We start from the raw sequence: 18,493 nt of genomic DNA on the forward strand, positions 1-18,493 counted from the left end.
TCCATATGTTATTTCCACACAACTCTAAGGTTTAATGACATAGCAAAATGTTAAAAATGAGTGGTATTCCCCGTTAAGAGCCAGGTGGTCCTGTACTTTGCACATTGAGTTAGTGTTGAAGTGTCCATGAGCAAGAAGCCTTGCATGGTTTCGTGACTTTCCTCCGCCATCAGTGTGTGGGTGAATGTAATGCACAATCTATGTAAAGCTCCTTGGCATAAAAAGGCACTACCGGTATATATAAATGCACCATTTACCATTTACATGATGGATTTGAATGAATTTAACCCTGGAAAAATTACACAAAAGATCCCTGTGAGTGGAAAAACACACTTGAAGGGAAGATGGTCAAACGTTTTCAGCAAGTTTATTTCAGTACAAGTGGTTTTTAAAACACCTCATAACATCTCACTTCCTCTCAGCCCTCCAGTAAAAGCAAGCAAGATATCAACTCCTTCAGATATGGTCATCATGTCATTATAATTTTCTGTGCAAAAGAACATTTTGAAGCATATTTTACAGAAAGTAAAGAGTTGACATTTTGGACGACAGGGGCAAAGAAATGGTCACGTAATAACTGATAATCATGCGTTATACACGTATAAAAACTGGCGACAAGGACAGTAAGTGGCTGGCTTACATACAGTATATGTGCCTGCTCCAACAGTTAAAATGACAGTTAAAAAAAAAAATTCTACTGTCCATGATTCCTCTCAGTACCTCTCAGTTTCCAAAGCCTTCCGTTTACATAGATCCAAAAAGCATGTGTGTATGCATGCACTTGTTTTATCTTACACAAGTTACAGTACATACAAACCCAATGTGTTCTAATAAGGCAATATGTGGCAAAACAAACACCTGTAACAGAAAGAAAGTACAACACAGAATGTACACAGTGTACACAGAGTACAACAGCATTGATGCACTGGTTTAAGGCCCTCGGAAACAGAATAGGACTGCACGGTTTACCATGTGGCACAGTTGAGTACCTGAACAGGTCTGAAGTACCGATGAAGTAGCAGGAGAATGAACATCTAGACGAGACTAAACTCAAAATATGGACTCATATTTAATAAGAGTGGAAGTGGCCCTAATCTTTCCCACTGTTCTGTTCTTTCACCACATTTGAAAATGTACGCCAACCATTAAGCATAATAAAGTCACACACTGCAAACTACAGATGCAAATTATTTCAGGGGGATATTTACTGTATGTATTTATGCTTTCTTTTCAGACTGTAGAAAGAGGTAAGAGCAGAGGGAGGACAGACATGCAAGAAACGACGGGAGTCAGATTCAAACCTGGGTCCTCACACTAACAAGAAACATGGTCTGAGTCACCAGGCTCCCCATTGAACAGATACCTGTTTGAATACAGTATGTTTAAAATGTTGAATATCATTTTTACGGCGCTTGCTTCTGTTGGTGTACACCTTCAGATTTCAAGGGTTTATAAAGAGATCAGAAACAGTGATAATATGCTGGTTTCTCCTGTCATTCTTGGTTAGACAATGTGACTGGATAGCTTAGTTCTAAATGTATAAGCTAGTCTGCATATACCATTAAACACAGTATCTGAGTACCATGCTGAGGATGAATGGGTGCTTTACAAAGCTGCTGGTGCAAAATTTGTGTATGTGTGTGCACGTGACGCATACAGTATGTGCGTGTGAGGGAGGGTACTATTGACACCAATGTTCACGTTGCATCAGACAATGCCCTAAAATCATTCGTATAAAATACAATCATGAATACATCTTTACAAACAAGACAAAAAAATAGATTTCAATGCAAAGCAGATTGCCTCATTGAGTCAAACGGCCCCAAATAAAAGACAAAATATACATATTTCAGCTGGTGGACAACACAGTGGGGATGAGAGGTGGAAAGATCAGAAGAAAAAAATCTTTTCTTTCCAAAACGTCTCTTAATCTTGGCACATTTACCATCATGTAATAGTAAGTTCAAGTACAAACTGTGAGGGGGTGGGGATCAAAGTTTATATTCTGCATCACTATTGAATCGTACTGCTGTCAAACATATTGGAGAAATGTCTTCTCATTTTACACTGCTCACCATCTTTGGGAGCTAATCTTCGCTATCAGTGAACCCACAAAGCTAAATATAAATGAGTTAATGCCATTCAAATTCTCCCGTTTATGAGCCACCACATGTAAAGCTGCTCCAGGATCTGTGCAGAGGCTGTGCACCAATACAAGAGTAACTCATGTCTAAGCCAGTGCTTCTTAACGTGTAGGCTAGGACCCATCAGGGGGTCATGGAATCTTCTGACAGGGTAAAAAAAAAAGAATGACTTCAGCAGAGAATATTTCATACAATGGTGTCTGACTTGACAAAGTCAGTGCAAAAACAAACGTGGGTCCCAGTGTGAAACCAGCTAGGAAACACTGGTCTAATCTCTGGTGACAGTGGCCAGTTACACAGTTCCCTGAGAAGCCCATACACACTTCCTCAAACACTCCAGAACTACAACTATGGTGAAGCAGGGTGGACAATAGTGTTCGGTGGTCCTGACCAACGAAAAGCCAAAACACACTGAAAGACATTGTGTAGCATTACAAGTACCAGGATATGATCAAATCCAATATTTACATAACCAGCTGTCCCACATATCGATAGAAATGATATGAGGAGTTTTCTTCCATCAACTTGAACATTCCTACAGAGAGTTTATAAGTGTTAGCATGGTACGTGTGTTGGATGATATACGTAGCTCCGCACTGGTGGTTTACAAACATGAAGACACTTCATGGTGTCAACAATCCAATTCTAATTGTGGGTGGGTTTCTCGACTGTCACTGTGATTACAGCTCATAGACAGTGGGATCATTTGAACAGACAAATAAATTCATATTCTACTACAGTTTGTAAACAATGTTGCAACATTTCCCTAAGTCTTGCAAACAGTGTGTACTATAGCAATGTATTTACCATGTATTGGTCCAATATCTTCTAACGTACATACGGTGTATAGTACATTATACATCTATATGTGTACCATTTAATGTGTGTGTTTTTATCTTTTTTATTTTTTTTGCATTCTATGTTCCAGTTGCTGGATGCTAATTTTGGCTTTAAGCAACAAACTATGAACTACTCAACTACTATGAACAGTGAGTTTGCATTACAAACAGTCTTTCTATCCCTGGCAATCTCCACAAACTCAAATCCTTCACAGTTTGGCTTCAGCGTCTGCCTCGTTTTAGCTATTTTGCCCCAGTCCTTTTTCACCACATATATATTATATCATAAAAAAATAAGTTATTGCGCATCCAAAAAAGTGCATTGTATATTTGAAAAATATCTCTTTCGTTAGTTTTTCTCCCCCTGCTGCTCTTGTTGGTTTCCTTTCTTCAGAGTTGGGACAGTTGGGACAAACGGGACAGTTGGGACAAACAGTGGTCTTGTCCCTCGTCCTACCGTGTCATCAGTAGAGGGGGGGGGGGGGGGGTCTCGTTATGCAATCACCATGGGAACATCGTCTGAAAAGCCACTGATCATAGGCGCGTCTTCATCATCATCACCTGGAGATAAAGATCACAAAGGGATTCAATTAAAATAAAAAGGTTTTACAGTATAGGTGTCGTTGCATGTTGTAAGGCTGTGGTTCTCAAATCTTTTTAAATGTCAAGGATCCCCAGTCTGATCTACGTGCGGTACATTAGCACACAGACGCCAGTGCCACATTTCACACAATTTCTTTTAAATCTCTGGGACCTTAATCTACACTGTAAAATCCTCTGTGTGCTCACTCTGAGTAAATCGCGAATGGAACCAAATTAACCCGTAAGGGTCCATTTGGTTCCATTTGCACACTTTCAGAGTTACAGAGCTCTAAGGGTCCATTTGGCACCTCCTAACTACCAATCATTTAGCTGGGTACTCCCTGGAACTCCCTCAAGGACCCCTGGGGGTCCCGGGACCCCACTTTGAGAACCACTCTTCGCATGATCAAACTACAGTATACATTATGTAATGTACTGGTTGTCCTACTGGTCAAAATCAAAAAATGGGTTACGATTATATACATAAAGATTCCAATTGAGAGTGCCAATTTGACTGTGCTACACATTTAGATTACAATGTCTCATCTCTTGAAGGTTTAGAATTATACATACATGTAGGAAAGAGAAAGCTAGTAAGTCAGTGGAAATGTCAATGTTTCTGAAACCGATGTCTCACCCAGCTCATCTCCAGAGGAGAAAATAGCAGAGCCCAGGCGGGAGTTGTAGTGGGAGTTGGCGAAGGCAGTGAAGTTGTTCTGTAGGCGTCTGTGTCGTATGTAGAGTGCCCCCATGCCACCGCACACACCCAGCAACAGGAGGAAGAGAACAGGAACCACCACAGCTGCCATGTCCCCTGACTGGCCTTCACTGCGGGATGCATCAATGGCCCCTGGAACAAGAAAAGTTAACCACTCAAACCCTCTAGTCTTCGAGTCATGAGTTGTAACTGTACTTGGACCGCTTTTCTTTTTCGGTCAAATCTCGTTACCAGAAATAGACGATCAGGACTGAAAGCGTTGCGATGCGTTTGTGAGCTTGTAGATCTGCTATTTTTGGCGAATGTTCCCCCCAGAATATGGATGACTGGGGTTCAAGCGGTTAAAGGCTATATACTTCACTGACCGGAGTTAAATCTCTTCGCTGAACAGCCAATCTACAAGCTCACAAAGCGCCGCAACATCACGTCTTGTGAGCTTGTAGGTCTTATGTTTCTTTGCCCATTGAGACCTGAGATCAGATTCTACAAATGTCTTCTAAATCTTCTAAATCATGACAGTTTTCAGAAAAACCTATGTTTCTATATCAGTGGTTCTCAATCTAGGACCCCAAAAATTATATGTAATTGGCCGCAGACCCCCATCTTACAATATGTTGTTCCAGGGACCCCCCAGAAGCACAGATATGAGTTCAAAACGTTTGTTGTGAAAGAATATATATTCAAATATTTGCTCACGTTTTCACGATTAAAAAACAAGCTCGCAGCTTGTATATATCTGCTATTTTCCAATGGCTAAAGTTTAAAAGCTAAGGTGACACAGATGCTTTCCAGATCGTAATGAGTTAATGACTCGACATACAGAGAGTGGCTCTAGTTCCCTGGCTTGGCCAGACTCATCTGGCCAAGCCAGGCAAAGCTCTAGTACCATTACCTGTTCCCAGCTGGTCGTACAGCAGGAGGGCGGGCTCTCCACAGAGCTGTCCATTCAGCAGACAGCGGGCCTGCACAGAGAACGTGTAGTTGTGTCCCACCAGAAGGCTGTTGATGCGGAAGTAAGTCTCTGTGGTGTTGCCGAGGAACGACGACTGGTTGGTCACACTGTCGTGGACGTGCACCTCATAGCCCTGCGCACGCACGCGTACACACACACACACACACACACACACACACACACACACACACACACACACACACACACACACACACACACACACACACACACACACACACACACACACACACACACACACACACACACACACACACACACACACACACACACACACACACACACACACACACACACACACACACACACGTTAATGCACCTGTGCTCACGGATGAATTAAATAAATGTCTAGACTGGCAGTTTACATGTAAGCTGAAGCTGATGAAGAGAATGTCACTGTAAATGTAATGAAAATAATTATAATTCATATTATAAGACCAGTAAGACGCCCTGAGGGCGAGGTCACGCTGAAACAACAGAGCTTCTTAATACGGCACAATTGAGAAGCAGGAGTTAAACTATTAATCTGGTGTCAGTGAGGTCAGATGTAAAGTTGCTGGCCGGCTCATATATGCAGATCTAGTATGTCAAACAAACCATGTATGGCTATCCAGGGTTTGATGAGGTCAGTGTTGTGATCTTCATATATGGAGAACCAGGTGATGATAGTCAGCTCCACGTATGGAGAATAGATCCATGTGTTGTACCAACTTGGTTCATTTGCAAGTGAGTTGTGTCGCGGCAACCACACTGGTTATCATGAGACTGTCACAATATGGTCATATATTGACATTCCCATATTGATGACATCAGGGATCTCCATATATGAGCATAACAAGGATTGTATTAGGGCATCGGCTGGGAATGCCACCTTTTTTCCTTGACATTCCCATATAGGGAAGGGCCCCTATAGGGAAGGGCCCCTGGCAATGTTGTCTACGTCGCAACTACATATATGCCCATATATGGAGATCCCTGATGATGGCATGTATTGTTACGTGATTTCACAAGGCATGACCATATATGGAGGCATGGGGTGACTAACTGACGGGAAATGCACGTTTTCATAGAAATACTTTTTCTTTTCTTTTTTTTGAGTGGTGTAAACCACTCCTACAACTGGCTTTTTTTGAGTGGTGTAAACCACTCCTACAACTGGCTTTTGTGTGCATAAAAAAATGAGCATGGTTGCTATGTTCAAAATAATTTCTGACGTAATTAAATCACACCCGGGTGAACTGGATGACCGTAGCAACCGTGGTCATTTTCTCTGCGCAAAAACAGCCAGTTGTGAAATCACATCCGGGTGTGATACATACATTTATCAAAAATGATAGCTTTTTTTACTTAACATATTTTGTGTGATTTCATTACGTCAGACATTACGTCAGACCACAGCTGATCATGCTATATAAAACCTTACACCACTCAGTTCACACGGGTGTGATTTTTAACACTACATTTTTAACCCACGATTTTGTCCATTTTTCACCCAGTGCCAATGCCTAAGCTGTAATCCTGGGCGCATAGAGTTATAAAGGATAGAGGGAGGACCGGAACGACAGCGTCCCGTCTCGTCCCCCGCTATTAATTTCAATGGAAGTTGCTCAGTGGCGTTTTGAAGCACCCGTTAGAACGGTCAAGGACCCCTTGGGGGTTCCCAGATCCCACTTTGTGAACCAGTGGCTAAAGAGGCCTACAGGTGGCCATTGTCCGGTTGGCGGTCCCCTATGGTTGTTGTTCAGTAGCTACTCTCTCACCCGGCTCTCGTTGAAGCCTTTATCTTTGACGGCCAGACTCTTCCAGAACAGGAACACGTGGTCTTTCTCTGTCAAGATCTTCAGAGCTTCAGGAGCAGGCAGTGGGACTGGGGAGAGAGCGGAAGAACTTTGGTTATGCCACCGATGTTTCACCACACACATTTCTATGCCAATGATGATGTTTCACATTAGAGAAGCTGAATGGACCTTCCATCTTCAGGGTGGTCTCACCTGTACTCAGGGTGAAGCTGGCATCCTTGCTCATGTTGCGCAGGCGGACAGAAACGCTGTACAGACCTCCAGGCTCCAGGCCTTTCAGCAGATACTCCACCGTGTTATTTCGGGTGCTCAGCTTGTAGTCCACCTCAGACTTGCGGATCACATCCCTCACATGGATGGCATATGTCTGAAAATACAAAACAAAACATTCAGTGTGTTTTTGAGCCCACATTCTTCGAAATAGGGTACCCAGCATGGCCCAGGTTATTGTGTGGGTGAAATATGCACATGTGATCTCATGTGATTGTGCACATGTTGAAACATTGTGGCCAGACTATGACATATATGATCATTCAATCAATAAATAAATAATATGATGTCTCTATATTTCCTCTCCATTTTCATCCAGTATAAAACATCTTAAAAGGTTTCCTATGAATGAGATTCATAATGCACAGCTATGGGGGGACAGAGACAGGTGTACAGACACACAGACAACTTTATCATAGATATAAACAGGATGTTCCGGTCCTTGTTCCATTTATACTACTCTGCGCAGTCATTCACTGTCTATATTGTTTCAAGTAAGGTTATCAGAAAAAAGATGCAGAGGCTAAATTGAATTGACCTCTGCCGAGTTTCTTCTTCTTATTATTATCAATCTATATCCTATCCCATGTTTAACCCATTTAAACCTGAGGCCGATTAAAAAAATGCTATACTGTATCTCTGCTGCCTGGAAGAAACCACCAGACTCCAAAATGTAATTTTTTCTGGAAATGAAAAAACATCCAGCTCGAGTGGAGTTAGGAGGATTTTGTCGAGGCGCCTTTTAATACTTTTCATTGGTTCAATATTTTAACCAACAGACAGAACACAAGTGTGTTCAATAACACTGATTTATGGAAAAAATCACACATGTGTGAACTGAGTGGTGCAACTCCCCTCTCCCCCTGCTTCTCTCTCTCTCTCTCTCCCTCTGTAATTAGCAGGCAACAGTGCAACACTATCTCTCTCTCTCTCTCTCTCCCTGTTTCTGGCACAACAGCGCCACTTTTGCCCCTACTGGTACTCTAAACATCGGGACATAGTCCCATAGTCCCATAGAGACATTGCTGTTCCTTGGAGTGGTTGCACCACTCAAAAAGATGGCTAAATGGGTGGAGTTAGCTGGTTTGGCAGATAGTTTGATGAGGATCCAATGGAGTTAGAAGGTTGTCGCCGAAACGCTTTTTAATACTTTCCAATTTCCATTGGTTCAATATTTCTTTAACCAACACACAGACTTAAAGGGTGTTCAATAGCATTGATTTATGAAAAAAAAGAAAGAAAAAAAAGTGGTTTCTTCTAGACAGCAACGAGTACATAGATAAAATCTAAAATGAGACAGGTGCTTTCCCGGATGGAATGGATTCAAACATAAAAACTTAGGGATAAAATGGGTCTGATCTCATGTGTGAGAGCTGTTACCAGATCAGAGGTTGGGGCGTCATAAGGCGGTTGCCATTTCAACAAGGCCTGAGTTTTATCCACATGAACACGGTGGAGGTTTCGGGGCGGCAGCCTCTCATTGGGAATCATCTTCACCACGGCATAGTCAGATGGAGGACCCAGATACGGTGAGATGGCACGCACCTGAGGACAAGTGCACAGACACAGACACACACACACACAGACACACACACACACACACACAGACACAGACACAGACACAGACACAGACACAGACACAGACACACAGAAGTTTCATATCAATAGGATGCAGGCTATTTGGCTGCTTGCCAGGGGGCAAATCAGTATTATGTTTTGTTATATTTAAACTTCATGATCTGTTTTATTCCTTTCCTGTTTTATTTCCTTTCCTTTCATGACATCAAATTTATATTGTCTTTTCTTTTTAGGTCTGACCTAAATGTCACCCCAAAAAAAACGTTTTTTTTCATTGCAGCTGAAAAGGCCTCAGAACAGAAAAGAACAACTGCCATGGCTCACTGGAGTGGATTTTTCAGTTAAAACCTTTTAACACAACTTTTGCCGGGGGGAGTGCCAGCAGATATGGCAGATTTTACATTCCAAACGAGATGCTTCCTGAAGTAAGAAATGAAGACAGAACATTGTCCTTTTGGTCAAAACCATGGAGAGCTAGAGCTAGATTAGAGTTACGAGCCATTGTAGTGGAGCCATAAACAAGGAAGTAAACGGCAGTGCGCATGCGTGAAACACAAGGAGTACACTGCAGAAGGAAAGGCCAACCAAAAAATATACACATGATTGTGTATTTATTTATTTTATATATCAATAAAAAAGACCTAAGGACGCCTATACATGTCCTTAGCACCCCGTGTTTTTATTCCCAGGACGTCTATACACGTCCTTAGCAAAAATAAGTGTTAATGCACGTTTGAAGGACCACCAAACCTTTAAGGTTGAGATTAGTTGGTCGGTGCGGATCATGGATTACATGCTTGTTTAAGGTGTAAAAGATCACAGCAGAAACAGTACTGCAAAACGATACGTCTGGGGAAACCTAGATTCAATCTATAGGCTAAAACAGCTGGGAGAATGGCCCCTGACAAACCTACACCCACTGCTTTTTAAACAAATCATATCACCGTCCCAATATGAAGGACTGCCCTAAAGTCTACACTGGTTCAGCAATTTTACATTTCTGAGTTGTTTTCACACTGTTTTAGCCCAGTCATTGAATTTAGGTAAACATGGCAACGGTGCCTTAATGCAGCACATGTACTGGAAACATGTTCACCCACACAGTGCCAACAGGATTTGTGTTGACATGAAGGCAGTGAGTGTCAAGTGAAAACCGAGTCACACTTCCTAACCATCTGTCCATTGTACCAAGACATCAGAGACACATGCTTCCCACAGATTACAATCACCCACGGAGATTTTGAAAACATGACTAATGACAAAAAACTACCATATCTGCATCAGTGATCTTGGTACATAGAAATTGATTTATTGAAGATTCTGACTTTCAAATGTACAACATTGTTGTATTGTGCTTTGGCAATGTAAACGTATGTTTTCTCATGCCAATAAAGCCCTTTGAATTGAAAATTGAATTCAATTGAGTGTTTATTGTGAATGAAAGGAGGGTTACCAGGAAGAGATACTGCTCATCGCTCTCCACCGTCACCATGACACTCAGGCTGCTGCTGTTGATACGGCGGGGACTGCGGTACAGGTCCAGGAAAGAGGTGGCATAAAACACACCATACACCTGCACACACACGCGCACACACACACACACGCGCACACACACACACACACATGCGCGCACACACACACATGCGCGCACACACACACACACACACACACACACACACACACACACACACACACACACACACACACACACACACACACACACACACACACACACACACACACACACACACACACACACACACACACACACACACACACACACACACACACACACACACACACACACACACAGTAAGCACTTTGGGCATTTTGTTGAAATAATATTTCAAAAACAGTACTTCCTGATCATATTCCTGCTCATGAGCAAGGAAGCTTTGAGAAGGAAAGGAAATGGTCACGTGACTGGGCCATTTCCTTTGACACTTTCATGGGAGCCAAACTCACACCGGAAGTTCAATGAATACATGGCAGTAAATGCAGCCGGCTGGACCAGCTCATAACAAACAGTATTTCTGAACAATTGAGTCATATAATTGGTTCAGGAATATAAACGAAGACATATCACAGGTTGTTTTCTAATCACGTGCTTTTAGATGTGCACAGAGTGCACAGTATATGCTTTTAGATGTGCACAGAGTGCACAGTATATGCTTTTAGATGTATATAAAGACAGTATATAATTTTATCTGAGGATCTAAACAGCAGCAGGTATCGTTTCTGGCTCGGAGGTATTGCGAGATTTGTCTGCCAGACAGGAAACGGTGGGAAGTCTCGCGATACTTGGTATGTTCAGAAAGGTACTTTGTGCTCTTTAGATACCATACCTCTATAAAAATTACACAGTGTACACATCGAAAAGCAACACAGCAGACAATAATGTGTTATATGTCTTCTGTTGTTTTACAGAAGCGATTACTTTACAGAAGGTCTCAGTCATTCAGAAATAGTGTTTGTTCATGAGCTGGTCACTGAGCTCTCATCAACTCCAATGCATTCTGCCGAACTTCCGTGTATAGGTTTGCTCCCATGACAGCATCCGTCATGGCGCAGCCCAGTCACATGACCATGTCCTTCCTTCTCAAAGCTTCCTTGCTCATGAGCAAGGACTGTCTAAAGAGGACGAGACGCGAAGACCGTACGGGCGATGCCATGTTGCTTATGGTGCTCCATGGAAGGAAAGAAACATGCGCAATGGACTATATGCAGCCAACACTTCCGCGTTCAGCTTCCTTGGTCTCAACTGCGCATGTTTCCTTTCCTTCCATGGAGCACCATAAGCAACATGGCGTCGCCCGTACGGTCTTCGCATCTCGTCCTCTTTAGACAGTCCTTGCTCATGAGCAGGAAGTCCTGTCATGATATATTTATTTCTGGTTAGAAATTATGTTAATTTTGACTTAAGTAGCCTACAGCGAAAGCCAAAATAAATGTTCTTGTCAACAATTCTTTACTATAGCCTTGTGACAGTAAGGTTGTAGTATGTGGTGTGCTGTGAACACCTAAGAGTCTATTGACAGGTCTGAAGGGGGGGGGGGATTACCTGTGCGGGGATGCCCTTTGTGGTCCAGCTGCAGTCGACGATGGTCTGGTTGACAGCTCGGGCTTTCAGGAGGGGGCGTTCAGGCTGGGTTCCCATGGTCTGCTCGACGGACAGGGCAGTGGGACTGTCGCCCACACTGGTGTGGGCCCACACCGCCACCTCATAGTCTGTCCCAGCTGTTAGACTGGAAGCTATAGGTGCAAACATCACATCATATATCTGTCAAACATCACATCATATATCTGTCATGTCATCAATTTCTCCTTCCTGCATGTTAAACTGTCCTTCCTGCATGTTACAATAATGTCCTTCTGTTCCACATTAAAGCTCACCTTTAAGGATCTTGTCTCTGACTGTGTAGTTTCGGCTCTCCTTGGCGTGGGTGTCGAACAGCCAGGACAAAACCACCACATATTGCTTCACCTGAACCAACAGACAGTTGTACACACTTTGACACAATCCCGTTTCTGGTTTGACACGATTTGTGACCTGAAGGTCAAAATTCCATTTGTCCCCAGAGCAAGTAGGGAGGCTCTATTAGCACAGTGGTAAAAAATGCAATACTTTGATACTGAGACTCAGGTTGAAATCCAGGGTAGAACAGGAACATTAAATAGTGCACTTAGTGCAGCATACAGTTCTGAATTAATGAATGGATGAGTGTGGATGAACGGATCAAACTATGACCAACAGACTCAGGATCAGTGTCTGACCTCATACTGGGAGTTGAAGCTGAAGGAGAGGCTCATGGAGTCATTGGTGACACTGTCCACAATGACGGACGGGGGAGGGAGAGCTGGAGAAAACAGAGAGAGAGAGAGAAGGTAGGTCAGAGATATTCAACGTTCACAAAATAAATAATGAGTGATGTACACATTGGTGCCTCTCACCTTTCTTGGGAGTGATGGATTTAACTTCAGTCCAGTTGCCCTCGCCGCGACTGGTCACCGCAGCAACCTGTCAATTAACCGATCACACACATTGTTACCATACCACGCAGTTAACACATTGTACATGTGATGTACTTAATTACAGATAACAGTAATAGGTCGGATTGTCAACCATGATGCCTACAGGGATCAGGTTGGATCACTGTCACTCTGGTGCCAGTGGAACAAACTCGACCTCAACGTCAACAAGACAAAGGAGCTGATTGTGGACTTCAGAAAGCCGAGGAGAGAGCAAATGCCTCTCTTCATCGATGGTGTTGCAGTATAAAGGGTCAGCCAGTTCAAGTTCCTCGGAGCGCACATCGAGGAGGAGCTCAAGTGGCACACACACTCCAACGCATGTGAGGAAAAGGACTCAGCAGCGACTATACGGGTTTCGTCACCTGGAGGACGTCATCCTCAATCTGTACTACAACAGCTCCATTGAAAGTGTTCCGTCAGGTTGTGTCACTTCCTATTATCTTCTCGCTACAACATAGCGCTTTGTGACCGCGATGTCATACAGTAGTTGGATGAAAGACAGTCTGCTGTCTCCATTGGGAGCAGAGCACACCTGAAAGCAGGTCACTGCTCACTCCCATGAGACGTGCATGTTCATTAGAGCCTGGTAGTGGTGCACAGAGTGCTCTTTCTTTCATCCATTTCATTGTGGTAAATTGTTTTCAAAACCACCAGTACATGACCAAACACCGGGTAAACAAAACAGGACACAAAGAAAATAATTCACAGAAAGTTTTCAGAACAGAAGAGTGACACGCTGTATGAGATGAAGAGGGATATTTCAGTCACAAATCTGAGAGACCGTTGGAGTTGACTTTAATATGACGGCACTAAGAATGAGGTGTTTTCAGGTCTGTGATCTGGTGAAAATAGGCTCACAACACGTATCAATGTGAACTGTTGTGAGCTGTCAGATCTACTTTTTGTCATATAAGTACAATCCAGCCTTTAATCTGTTCTGATGTGTACACACAGTAAGCATGTGTAATGTATGTGTAATGGACAAATTGTGCATGCGTGTGAAATCACCTGTATTCTAACCAGGGTTTCCTTTATGCGTGTTGTGTGTGTGTCAGTGTAATGTTTCATACAAATTGTGGTTTTGGGTCAAGATTCAATACATTTTCAGTACAGCAGAGAAAAACAAGCCATTTATAAATTTGCATTCCATTGTTTAATTTATAAAAATCTAAAATGTAAAGTGACGGGACCCACTGTGGCTGCCAACTGCTTAAAGCGTTAGCGAACATTAAAAGTCCATAGACTTAGCAGCCACATGAAGTGATGTCAAGTGCTGTGTGTGTGTACTTACTCTGAATAGATACATTGTGTTGGGTTGCAGGTTGTTGATCTCAGTGTTGAAGCTGGTACTTCTTTGTGACGTCCATTCAACCCCACCACGCTCACTGTACTCCACCTGACACGAGCACACACGCACGTGCGCACACACACACACACACACACACACACACACACACACACACACACACACACACACACACACACACACACACACACACACACACACACACACACACACACACACACACACACACACACACACACACAATACATTTGTATTCTTGGCTATGGCTAAACAATGGAGTACTCAAGTCCTGACATCAAGCCAACATGCCCTGGATCACATTGTGTTTTCCCTGTTCAAAATCCCAAAGACATTTTTTATTATTCACATCATGTAAGAACTGCAATTTTGGTGAGACATGCTCTATCCAACGGCCAATAACTAGAGAGCCGCGATGATTTTATTATTTTTGTTGTGTTTAGCAACGCTTGGTCGTGCTGGAGATAAATATTCTGTGACTGTAAGGAAAAACGCTGGCAATTGTGAATTATTTATTTACTTACTCCAGCAGTAAATGAGATAATAAAGTTGCCTTTACAATGCAGTTGGAGGGCAGGCGCTGCCTTTGTAAATGTTAGTCTATGTGCGTATAATTAAGTATGCTGTGAATATGGTATATCTTCCCATCCCTACTGTGTTTGTGTTGCTCTTACTATGTACTCTCTGACAAGGCCGTGAGATTTATCAGGAGCACTCCAGGAAACATCCACTACCCCATCCTTCCCACTGTCACATGACAACTGCAGGTTCCTCGGAGGGTCTGGTACTGCGTGCACGCACACACACACACACACACACACACACACACACACACACACACACACACACACACACACACACACACACACACACACACACACACACACACACACACACACAGTATGAGTAACAGTAATGTCAGTAGTAATAGTAGTAATACTGTGTTAGTACTAGCTACAGTATTAACAAAAATAGTATGTTACAGCACTATTACAAAGATGTGTTTAACGGCTATACTTACGTCCCTCTGGTGTCCTGACAGTCAGAACTTCGTTGGTTTTATGGATCTTGCTGAGGCACTGGGTGAGAATCTTCACCTGATAGGTGGTGTCTGGTCGCAGGACAGTGAGGGTGTAGCTGCTCTTGTTGCTGTGTGTGTCCATGCTGGTCCACTGCGTGGAGCCCACGAGCCTGAAACACAGTTACAGTTACAGTGAGGGTGTAGCTGCTCTTGTTGCTGTGTGTGTCCATGCTGGTCCACTGGGTGGAGCCCACGAGCCTGGAACACAGTTACAGTTACAGTACATGGCATGCTGTACAGTTGGGTGCCACCGATATTGTCCCTTATCATTTGACCCATTTAGGCCTGACCTCAAAATTTTAAAAAAATCTTCTAAATCCTCCAGTTTTCTGAAATAAATATTTTCACGATTTTTCAAAAATAGCAGACCTACAAGCACGTTTCAATCGCTAAATTATAACATAATGTTTAAAACACCACAAGGGGTTCCCGCCCAAAATGGGTTAACTGTCCTTTTGCGCAGATCACGCAAACCTCAGCAAAAAGAAAAGGACAATATCGATGGCCTCCAACTGTACTGTATACATCACTGACAGGTTGACAGGATGCGCTGCCTGCCGACCTACCTGTAGTAGATGAGGAAGTAGCAGGAGTCCAGTGGAAGGTTCTTGGGTCGTGACCAGGTCAGGGTGACGGTACCAGAGAAGTCTGCCTTCCACTGTAGGTTCTGCACCTTATAAGCCAGGCTGTCCGCTGCGTAAGTGTGTGTGTGTGTGTGTGTGTGTGTGTGTGTGTGTGTGTGTGTGTGTGTGAGTGAGTGAGTGAGTGTGTGTGTGTGTGTGTGTGTGTGTGTGCACGCGTGCGTGTGTGTATGTGAGAGAGAGAGGGGGTAAACACAGCGATTTAGGCTTGAAGAATACTTCATTGCGCACCTGTAATAGCAGCAGTAGAGGCTTGTAGATCAGCTATTTTTGGCATGGACACTGGCATGCAACATAATATAAATCAGGCTTCAGAAATAGCCCCATTATTAGTACAAGAAGCTAACGCCATGAGCAAGAGGAGGGTAGTTCACCACAGTTCAAAAACAGCACTACATTAGTTCTGGGGCAGCCTGGTCCATATTTAGAGCTACAGCTACTGTATATATTTCTGCAGAACAAACCAACCTGACAAACACAATAGCGACCAACAGGTGGTAGTATTGCACTGCTCTCAAAACAGAGCTTCAACTAACACTCATGTGCTGTGAAGATCAGGGATTCTCAAATTGTTTTATACAGAAACAAAGTAAAGACCCACTGCACAAACAATTATTATTATTATTATTACCATGAAGGACCACAAACAATGGAAACAATGTAATGATTTTACCCCAAATCTATGACTGTACCCATGCTGTTTGCATTTCTAATTCAGTGGTTTTCAACCAGTGGACCGGGGACCACCAGTGGTCCTTGAGGGGGTTCCAGGTGGTCCCCAGCTAAATGATGGAGAGTTGGTTACCAAATAGACCCTTATAAATCTTTAACTCTTGAGAGTATAAAATTAAACTCTGGTACACTCTCAAGAGTTAAATTATTGTTAAACATATGCATTACTTAATTAACCCATTTAGGCCTAACGTCGAAAAAAAGTCTTCTGAAAGAATATATATTCAAAGATTTGTGCCGCATTTTCACGATTTTTCAAAAATAGCTAAAGTATTACATAATGCTTAGTTAAAACACCAAGGGGTTCCCGCCCAGAATGGGTTAACAAGATGTCTACACAATTAGAACATTCAAGTGTGGACAAAAACGTATCCAACAATATCAAAATATTCTTTAGTTTTGGGTCGGAGAGGCTAAATGTAATCAAATAGTGGACCGTGGCTCAAATGCTGAATAAATAATGGGCCTTGATATGAAAACCACTGGTCTAATTCAATGAATCAATCAATCAAGCTCTCCTTAGTCGTAACATGTCACACACAGGCTACATGGTTTAAAATGACTTACAGGTGCAGTTGTCCTCGTCGCTGTGGTCAGAACAGTCCAAGAAGCCATCGCACCGCTCGCTGTTTAACACGCATGCCTCTCCGTCCGCACATCGCGTCCCGTTCCCACACGCCAGTGGACCGCGGGTCGCTGCAACCAACAGAACAACAGTTTAGGTAGGACTACAGTAATAAAGTAAAATGTTGTAAAAAAAGGCACATTTAGCCAGAATGTATGTCCCTGGTCCCCTGTCAAAAATAGGTAAAATCGTTAAAATGAAAGAAAGCAGCAAATGAAACACTTTCTCTAATAACAACCTAAAACATGAACCTTTGTTAACAAAGTTGTCCTTTAAATGCTGCAACTTTTAGAGTTGCTTGTCGTTTGTTTTGTAGAGGATCATGCTTTGAACAACAAATGAATAATGGCGGATTTATTCCACCTACATTTATAATAACTCTAGTTAAATTCATCCCCAGTGTCGTGGTATTCTGGATCCATCAGCAATTGATGAGGCAAAATACTGTAGGAGTCGAGACAATATTCTAGGTGGTGATGGTTATGCTTTACAGTATGTACATGATATCATGGGGAGAAGTACAATAACACTGATGTCAGTGGTATAGTAGTTCTGCCAAGAGCACAGGGCAGAAATCATGGTTATACTGTAGCTGCTTCAAGGACAAACTGAACCATAACAAGAGGCTGTACCAAACAATAGCTATCAGGCCTAGTGGAGACAACTAGGCTTGTACAAGCTACCAAATATCACAAAGGTTAGATATAAGCAACCATATAAGTTCTTCCTCACCAGTAATTCTTGTTTCTTCATCAGTCTGTCATTTAAAAAAAACATGCATGGCTGCTCTTTCTGAATAGTGCAACGTGACGAGGGCCAGGAGGAAGGCAAAGGTCTGAATAGTGCAAGGTGATGAGGGCCAGGAGGAAGGCAAAAGATCGGAATATTTGGAGTGCAAGGTGACGAGGGCCAGGAGGAAGGCAAAAGATCGGAATATTTGGAGTGCAAGGTGACGAGGGCCAGGAGGAAGGCAAAATATCGGAATATTTGGAGTGCAAGGTGACGAAGGTCAGGAGGAAGGCAAAGGTCTTAATAGCTGAAAAAAAACATTTCTATGGCTCCATTAAAATGGATCTCTACATTTTGTATTTGACACTTGGAAAGGTTTAAAAGCATGTGTTTGTGTGTTACTCTCAACAGTCAGACCCATCCTGATTC

General features: G+C 42.8%; 1 protein-coding gene across 1 annotated transcript in view; it reads right to left on the minus strand.

Annotated features, from left to right (window-relative positions):
• Positions 1-348: 348 nt before the first annotated feature.
• The window catches only part of sorl1 (sortilin-related receptor, L(DLR class) A repeats containing), an 82,655-nt gene continuing 64,510 nt past the window's right edge, over positions 349-18,493 (minus strand). The window contains exons 33-48 of the mRNA XM_079514095.1: positions 17,278-17,406; positions 15,904-16,030; positions 15,278-15,447; positions 14,931-15,043; positions 14,224-14,328; positions 12,852-12,918; positions 12,675-12,757; positions 12,294-12,384; positions 11,962-12,152; positions 10,354-10,473; positions 8,703-8,867; positions 7,245-7,419; positions 7,014-7,120; positions 5,176-5,368; positions 4,203-4,415; positions 349-3,544 (exon numbers count right to left, since the gene is read on the minus strand). Of these exons, the coding sequence (XP_079370221.1) occupies positions 3,477-3,544; positions 4,203-4,415; positions 5,176-5,368; positions 7,014-7,120; positions 7,245-7,419; positions 8,703-8,867; positions 10,354-10,473; positions 11,962-12,152; positions 12,294-12,384; positions 12,675-12,757; positions 12,852-12,918; positions 14,224-14,328; positions 14,931-15,043; positions 15,278-15,447; positions 15,904-16,030; positions 17,278-17,406 (2,117 nt within the window). The 3' untranslated portion in view covers positions 349-3,476. The remainder of the gene's footprint in view (positions 3,545-4,202; positions 4,416-5,175; positions 5,369-7,013; positions 7,121-7,244; positions 7,420-8,702; positions 8,868-10,353; positions 10,474-11,961; positions 12,153-12,293; positions 12,385-12,674; positions 12,758-12,851; positions 12,919-14,223; positions 14,329-14,930; positions 15,044-15,277; positions 15,448-15,903; positions 16,031-17,277; positions 17,407-18,493) is intronic.

The sequence above is a fragment of the Electrona antarctica genome (assembly GCF_951216825.1).
Source record: "Electrona antarctica genome assembly, chromosome: 11".
NCBI classification, from domain to species: Eukaryota; Metazoa; Chordata; class Actinopteri; order Myctophiformes; family Myctophidae; genus Electrona; species Electrona antarctica.